The sequence below is a fragment of the Parus major genome, chromosome 4, assembly GCF_001522545.3.
Source record: "Parus major isolate Abel chromosome 4, Parus_major1.1, whole genome shotgun sequence".
Lineage (NCBI taxonomy): Eukaryota > Metazoa > Chordata > Aves > Passeriformes > Paridae > Parus > Parus major.
This window is the reverse complement of record NC_031771.1, coordinates 50,461,878-50,470,463: the sequence shown is the minus strand read 5'-3', so window position 1 is coordinate 50,470,463 and position 8,586 is coordinate 50,461,878. Positions and strand designations below refer to the sequence as shown.

Sequence of the window (8,586 nt, the reverse complement as noted above, 5' to 3'; positions counted from 1 at the left end):
TCAGTGCATTTTTATAATTCCTATTACAGTGGGAATTCACTACCCTTTTCAAGTTCAACTTTGAAAAAATGATTTCTGTATCCTTCTCCACCTTCTGTTTTTTGCTGGTGTTCAGTACATCAGAATTCATGTAATAGTTGCTATTAGTTAATGCCAAGGCCTGTGCAAGGCAACTGTGGTGATGGTTGATCGTCATGCATTGTAGAACTGCGGAGCATTTGGCATGTACCTTGTAGAAGGGAGAGAACACAGATGTAGCAACTTGATGTGGTGCAAGCTGAGCCATCAGATGTGCTCAAATCATGAGCCTTCAGTAGTGAATGCAAATGAAAATGTACTATTTTTGACTTGGAATCCTGCTCTACAGTGATTGCAGTTTGTGATCAGAGTGTACAGGATTTATATACATCATGTAATACTATCAGCTGAATTTTCTTTGCAGTGTGCTTTCTGCTCTTGCAGTCCTTGAGTATTTTGTGTTAAGTAGTACTACCTATTTAGAATTCCATCTGCAATGTGATTACCATCCCCCTTTGTTACCTGTTTGTGAAACTATGATTGTATGATATGACAATTCCTTTGTTCTTTGTTTTGTTCAGACTTTCAGTAGGGAGATTAGGAAATGCAGTAGCTTTATTTGCCACTGCACTGACATAAACTAAAGGTGGATGATAGAAGAAAAAATTGATATAGTATGTTACTGGGATGGAAGAAATAACTTGAAGAGCCAAAACTATTTTAGCCTATTTTTTGGGACTCCTTCCTGGAAAAAAAAAAATAAAAAGTTGATTTGCACACACAAGCCTTTCACTTTTTTGGTACAATTACTATTTTACAGTTAAATTTGATATCTGTGACCTGATGATTATGTGCAGTGAACTACATGTACACAATACAGAATTTTAAACCCTTTCTTTTGCTTGGATGCTTTCTATTCTGAAGTGAAAGTAAATAACATTTCTGTTGTGTTGTGGTTTTTTTGTCCTCCTCACTATAGATCCCTGCAGTTCACTCAGCCCCCCGTGCTTTACCGAGGAGGACCGATTCAGCCTAGAAGCTCTCCGCATGATCCATAAGCAAATGGATGATGACAAAGATGGTGGTATCGAAGTAGATGAAAGCGATGAGGTAGGAGTAAAAAAACTTCACTTGTGCATACATGAAGTCTTTTTTTATCCTTTTGTTTTGCATAGCTGCTCTTTATCTTTCAGCACTTGAGTAGTTGTTGCTATTCTTAATTCAGCCCCTTTCTCAGAAAAAATATGGAAGGAAAGTCTAATTATTGTATTTGTCTGAAATGGGATATTCCTGTCTACTGTTCTAGCCTAAAGGAAAGTTTCGTATGACTCTATAAAAGCTGCTGCTTTTGTGGTTGGTGTAAGAGGTGGGCAAAGGTGAAAGATCTAACTTGCAGTAAAGCAGCGATGTGATCCATTGCTTGGTGTTACAGTTTCTTCACTCAAAATCATCTTGGTTAAAGAATCACTGGGCTATCCTATTTACCTTAGATCTGTTGCAGGCATTTCATGGTGTAAAGCAATACCTGTTACAGAGAGCAATCTAGAAGAAAGATTTCTGGGTTTTTTTACATTTTACAGGCAAGTAATAAGAATATTGTGCTTACTAATGGTAAATTAAGTCCTACAACCTAAGGAACTTTTTTGTGTCTGTGCTTGAATGAGTTTGATAGGTAGGCTCCTGGTGGTGGTCCTGGCAAAGAACTTGCCCTTGCATTTACTCAGCTTGACCATTGAGATTCTCAAAATTACTGGGTAGGAATGGAAATGTCTGTGTAATTTCGTTGTGTTTGCTTATTTTGCTGTCTGGCTGTTGTTAGGCACACACACACTTGAGAACTGAGGCAAGTGAAGATGTCCCCTAAAAATGAGGGTACTGTCATGTGGTTCTCATACCCATTCTCATTGTAGATGAATGCGAGAAGAATCTAGTTCCATTTTGTCATCCTTTTCTATAACATCTAGAGGAAGGTTGTCCTTCCTGAATGAGTTAAGCTATGAATCATTGTCACATTAAATGTGATGCTACTTACTTTTCCGTGTGCCTATGTGCAAACAGCATCAACAGGCCCCATCCAACCTGACCCTGAACTCTTTCAGGCATTGGGTCATCCACAATGTCTCTGTGCAACCTGTTCCAGTGCCTCTCTACCCTCTGAGTAAAGAATTTGTTCTTAACATGTAGTCTAAATCTCTCCTGTTTTAATTTAAAATCATTCTCCCTTGTCCTGTCACTGTCTGCCTGTGTAAAAAGTTGCTCTCTCTATTTTATACCACTCCTGTATGTACTGAAGGTCACAATAAAATCTTCCTTGAACCTTCTCCAGGCTAAACATCCCAGCTCTCTCAGTCTGTCTTAAGATAGGTGCTCCAGTGCTCTGATCATCTTGGTTGGCTGGACTTGTTCCAACAGGTCAATGTCTTTCTTGTGCTGAGGACCTGGAGGCAGCACTCCAGGTGTGATCTCACAAGAGTAGAGAGGCAGAATCACCTCCCTAGACCTGCTGGCCACTCCTCTTTGAATGTAGCCCAGGATGCAGCTGACTTTCTGGCCTGTGAGTGCATACTGTTGGCTCATGTTCAGCTTATCATCCACCAGCACCCCAAGTCCTTCTTGGTAGGGCTGTTCTCAATGACTTCTCCCAATCTGTGCTCATGTTTTGCCTTACTCAAATGCAGGTGCAACACCTTGCCATTGGACTTCACGAGGTTCTTATGGGCCTGCTTCTTAGGTTTGTCCAGATCCCTCTGGATGACATCTCTTCCTTCTTTTAGTCCAGCTGTGTTCTTTGGTTTCATGTCATCTGCAAACTTGCTGAGGGTGCACTTGATCTCCTTGATCTCACTGTGTTGTGTTGTCTGTGTTGTTGATGAGGGTATTAGAGTCCCTGTCCCAAGAGAGAGCCCTGAATGGCTCCACTCATCACTGGCCTCCACCTGGACATAGAATGATTGACAGCTATGTCCATTCAGGCGGTTCCTTATCCATCAAATGATCCACCCTTCTAACCCATCCCTCTCCAGTCTGGGGATAATGATGCTATGTGGCACTGTGTGAAAGATCTTTCAGTGGTCTAGGTGGGTGACATTTGTTTGGTCTCCCCTCATCAACCACTGCAGTCACCCCATCATAGAAGGCTGCCAGATCAGTCAGACACTGTTTGCTCTTAGTAAAGCCAAGCTGGATTGTCTCAGATCACCTCATCGCATGTTGCAACATTGCTACTATGAGGATCTGTTCCACAATTTTCCAAAACATAGAGGCGAGGCTCAATGGTCTTCATTTATATTCTCAGGTCTGCATTTCTTTGCTTTTTCAATATGAGTGATGTTTCCTTTTTCCCAATCACCAGGGACTTCACCTGACTGCCATGGCTTTTCAGAAATAATGCATCTAGTCTACCTTTGTTATTGCAGAAGATTTGGGACAGTCTGCAAACTGAAACATTAGTGATGGAGTGTGAGCTTCCTGGGGAACTTCTCAGTACTTTGATTGTTTCTCTTGACTTGTACTGTGTTTTTTATACATTGAAGTTGAGAAAGTTAAAAGAAAATTCTGAAACATTTATACATTGGAAATATTTTTTTAGTGTTCAGAAGATTTGTCCTTGTTTCCAGTGGACCATCTTTATATCTGATGTTAAATTTCTTCCTGTTCCAAAGGAAGCAACAGAAGCTACTCTAAAAACCTGTTTAAATGGCTGAAATTATAATAGTTGATGAGGCATGCTGTTCAGCTGGGGTAATGAGAGATGAGTGAAACTATATGTTCAAAATACACATTGTGCATAAAATAAGATGACTTAATTGTAGCCCTTGTTTCTGCTAGTTCATTTTTAATTATTGAAGAAATATTTAATAACCCACTCCCTGCAAAGTAGCACTTTTCTAGATATAATTTCCATGCAAATCAGTGATGAATATGTATTTGCATAGAGTTTTTTCTTCTAACACATTAAATGCAAACCTGAAATTAATGAGAAATGCAGTTTAATTGCAAGTTCAGCTAGTAACTGCTGCTTTTCTTGTAGGGCTTTTACTTAATCATTACCATTATCCTAAAAGATCTACATTTACACAATATAGTTACATAGTTACCTGACTACAGTAGGCCTGAATATATAGCAAATATGTCCTGTTTACATTTCAGAAGCAGATTTTTTTTTTTATTCTGTCACAGTGGGTGTTGCTACTTATCTTGATGAAGAATGAGGACTGAAATTAAAAAAAACCACTTTATTAGGAGTAAAGCTTACATGAAATACAGGGATTTTACTTAACAGCAGGGAATGGATTTTCTGTTTTATGCTGAATGGTTTTTACTTGCAAGACTCCTGAAGAGCAGCGTATTGAGTATGTTGATTAGATGTTCATTAGGTTTTTACTTGGCAGGAGGAATGTGACAAAGTAGAATAACTTTCTGCTGTTTAACCAGCACTACAACAGTGCTAGGAGGGTATATTTACACCAAGGAAGGAAGTTCTTGTAAATAAGTTATTTTGAGACAGGAAGGTAAAAAGAGCTAAAGATGTTGGACTATTTATTTTAACTTCTTAAATTTGGTAATCCAGTTAACTCCCAACAGTGATTCCAGCCATTTCATCTGCACGCAGTTAATTTTTCCTAGTGTTTTCATGCCCTGCTTTAGGTTGTAGTTTGTTTTTCCTTTGTAAAATGAAGGCCCACTAAAACCATTCTGTGAAGAAGGAGTTTTTCAAGGATATTAGAAAACTTGAATGAAGCTACTTCTTATTTCCTCAAAAATTGTCTGATACTGGAAGACCTTTGGACGTGCTTTGTACGGATTGGAAAGAAACTTGAATTTGGCCTTGATGAGCTTGATGTGAAGAATCCTGATCTAAATTTTTGGCATGGGATTTAACAGCAAAACATGAGGGATTTTGTAGAAGTCTTGTGAGGAAGTTAGAGGGCTCTAGTCTGAGCATGGAGTAGTTAGTTTTTACTTACTATTTGGTATGGTACAGCAGAGAAGAGGAAAAAGGAAGGAAAAAAGCCCTCTATACTTATTATGAGGGCAGGCTAATACGAATTTTCCTATCAGACCTAGCTGCTGACACTTTTACTTTATATATCAAGCATTGCAATTGTTTAAGTTGGTTTCAAGAGGTAGGCTGTAAACAGGTAACTGAAAGGGAGAATGTGGTATTACTGAGGGTTTAGTCATGTGTTGGTGGGAGACGATCTGCCTCAGGAAGCATCTGTTGCACCATGGGAACGTGTTTTGTTTTAATGATGAGACACAAGCAATAAAACAGACTTATCGTGTGTGCACTATTTACATAGGTTTTTCCTGTTTCCAAAGCACTTCCTTAAGTAGGTCCTACATAAAGTGATTTCTTCAAGGAATCTTTCTGCAGTACTAGAGTAAGTTGATGTTTTTGAAGTATTAGTATCTTACTGTGTGTCTAATGTCTCACCAAGCTAAAGGCACAAATGTACGGTTTTGCGTGAGATCTCTGGATAGATCACTTCATACTTTGCTTAAGTTTTTTTAAGGAGTTAACTGGAATTGTTGCTTTATAAAAAGACCACAAACTGAGCAAACCCCATGGAAAACCACCAACATGCTGCCCCATGCTTCCCTCCCCCCGCCCCAAAAAGAAAAAAAAAGACAAAAAATACAGTAAGGAGAAAAAGAGACTGCAGCATTGAAAGCATCAGAGAATAGCTTTTAGCAGGATGGTCAAAGAAGTCGGAACCTCAGACATTATATACTAAAGTGACTGACTTAAAAATGTTGTCTGCAGGCAAGAATCAAATGGAATCAAACTTTAGTGGCCTAAACCAGGGAAGATGATTCAGTGATTAAAGAAGAGAAAAGTAGCTTACATGGTCTGGAATGGTAATACTATTATAGCACTTTGGCTGTAGTAGGTTTGACAGGGATAGGCTTCATTTTGTTCTCTGGAAATATATTCAGCAAGATGTTAAATGTCCCTTCAAGTTCCCTTAGTTATTTTGGTTTTGTCCTTTTATTTATGTAATAAAAGTCCTTAAACTAGAGTTCATATTTCTATAAACAACTTAATATCTTGGTGTCAGCTGTTTAGACAAAATTCTGCATGTGGAAAAATATGTGCTGCAGTGGTTCAGAAACTGAAGACATTAGAACTGTTTTTGATGACACTGGGATGGCTCCTGAGTGTGTTTTACATCTCACTGTGTAAGATATTCTGTTACAAACAGAACAGTATAATCTTTCAAACAAGGATTTTGAGCTTCCTAACCAGTGCAGCAAACCTTTGCCCCCAGAGCTATTGGGTTACTTTGAATTCCTTAATTTGTTGTGGCTCTCTTAATAGAGGTCTTGTTTGATTTAATTTTTTTGCATTTAACTGCTAATGTATTTGTCCCCAGGCAGGGTGTGTTTTAGTCTCCTGAAGTTTTGTAAGCAACTCTGAACATGTCTAGACAATTTGTTTTTGCAGAGCAGGATAAGGAGCCAGGTCTTGTGTGAAAACATTGATGGTGTTAGTTCACAGCTGTGCCTGTGCAAAGAAGCCCTATAGAGAGGCAGCTCCTGTTTTCATGGGTACAGTTGCATAGAAACCTGTTCCAAAGTGGCTTGGACTAGACCTACCTCACGCCTTGCCTCCTTGGATGTGCTTAAGCTAATATGTAGCTGTCTGCACCTCTTTATTTAGTCCTGCTACAATGGAATGATCCCTTGGAAATTCTATCTTGGCTTTGCAGAGATTGCAAAGTTTACTTTGCAGTAGATAGCTACAGTTTTGTTTTGAGCTGCAGTAACTTTTTCCAATACAATGTATAGATTACTTAAGATATACTTGGTAACACTTTCTTGGCTGTGTCCTACATTTTTCTAGTCATGTTTTATTATTAATTATTAATATTATTAAATATGTTTCCTTATTTTATTTTATAGCATCTTTAAAAGCCATTTCTGTAGGGTAGGCGGTCATAACTGAATCATAGCATGTTGCCTTTTAAAAGCACATTTACCATCATAATTTAGTCAGTATGTGTGACACTGCAATAGCTGCAACAAATCTTGTAGCAAATAGATGTGAGGAAATGTTCTAAAAGGCTGAAGTTGTCACATTTGTAGGCTTTCCCTTTGAAGGACTAAACCCGAAGGAAATAACACTACTTGAGGAATAGATGCTCAAGGGTGAGAGTAATACCTGGCCAGGGGATGTTACTGATTGCTCTTAAAGTAAACTTGTCAGTTAGGGGGTCTATTTTAAGTTGGTGAAACTGAAAATCATAAACTTGAGCTTTTACCCAGAACAAAATATAAACAGCATGAGAGTGCTTCCTGCTGCAGTTAGTGAGTGTGGTTACTTTTACTTTTCCAGTGGCATTCTTGAAAGTATGCAATTGTTTTGCCCTGCAAGCGTGTCTTGTATCATCAACCCTGCCCCCCCGCCTCTTTTTCTTTGGTGGTCTTGCTTCAGGTTGGTCTTTGGTTATTAGTGGAGTGGATTTTGGTGAAAGTTATGGTACTAAAGGCTTTCTGAAGAGGGAGGAAGGTGGTTGTGTACCTGATTCTGGGACTTCTCCAGGACTCCACAGGTCTTGTCCTCTCCAGGAAGGAGAAAGTTTCCTTTGGAGTTATTACACTGCTGAACCTTGGACTTTGAGATGTTAGTCTTTGTAGAGGTGCAGCTGTTACAGTACTTCTGGGATCAAAATGCTAGTTTCAAGTCTAGGTGTGGTGTTTTTTAAATTTCATACTTGTTTTTGAAGTAGCTGCTTTGACAAATGGTTATTTTTGTTTCATACAAAGTTTTAGGTAACATCTTCTGCTTTCTTGGTTTCAACTTTGTAGTCTTAAAATGACTTCTTCTTCCTGAGTAATTATGTTGGCTAAGATAATACTTAGATGTGTTTTTCTTAGAGCTTATTCTTTTAGCCTCCCTATTTAGAGTTATTTTTCTAACCTTTTCTTTGTATACTTAATGACCAGGGTGACAGAAGAGAGATTAACTGCCATGACAAGGAACAGAAAAATCCTCTTTTTAACGAGAGTTGTTCTATTTTTTTGTCTTTCTTCAATTTAGTTCTTTTTCTTAAAGAAACACTTCCATATTAGGCTACTTTTGAAACAAAGATCTTTTATACAAAAAAAAGATGTTTGATGTTGTTATATACCTCTTCATTAGTGAATGCACTTTTTGAAATACGATGACCTCTTTTCAAATGCTTGCACTGTAGGACCTCTTTGAGGAAGTCATTGTGGTTATTTTCACAAGATCTGGGAGCAGTAAGGGTAGGACAGAACAGAAGAGGAGCTTTTCACTTGGAAGAAGTTCTCATAGATGTACTATTTCTGCCCCTGAGGAGTAACTGTACTGGTTACTAACTGCAAGCTGCTTTCCATTTTGTGTGCTGACACTCCCTTTTAAAAAAGGGACTTAGTCAAATATTCTAGCCAGTGTTTTGGTATGAGCCAGGTGCACACTCCCCTTCCTTCTCCTGGGAAATGCCGTGCTGCAGGCTCAAATCCGTTTCAGTCCCAACCAGGTGCTCGGATCCGTGTTTCGGTCCGAGGCAGGTGCTGGGATGGATCCGTGTTTCGGTCCGA

General features: G+C 38.8%; 1 protein-coding gene across 2 annotated transcripts in view; it reads left to right on the top strand.

Annotated features, from left to right (window-relative positions):
- Positions 1-980: 980 nt before the first annotated feature.
- Positions 981-8,586, top strand: part of STIM2 (stromal interaction molecule 2) — a 33,812-nt gene continuing 26,206 nt past the window's right edge. The window contains exon 1 of one of the 2 annotated variants that reach the window (XM_033513542.1): positions 981-1,128. In XM_033513542.1, coding sequence (XP_033369433.1) covers positions 1,066-1,128 — 63 coding nt within the window. In that variant the 5' untranslated portion in view covers positions 981-1,065. The remainder of the gene's footprint in view (positions 1,129-8,586) is intronic. The other variant, XM_033513541.1, reaches the window with a different exon arrangement.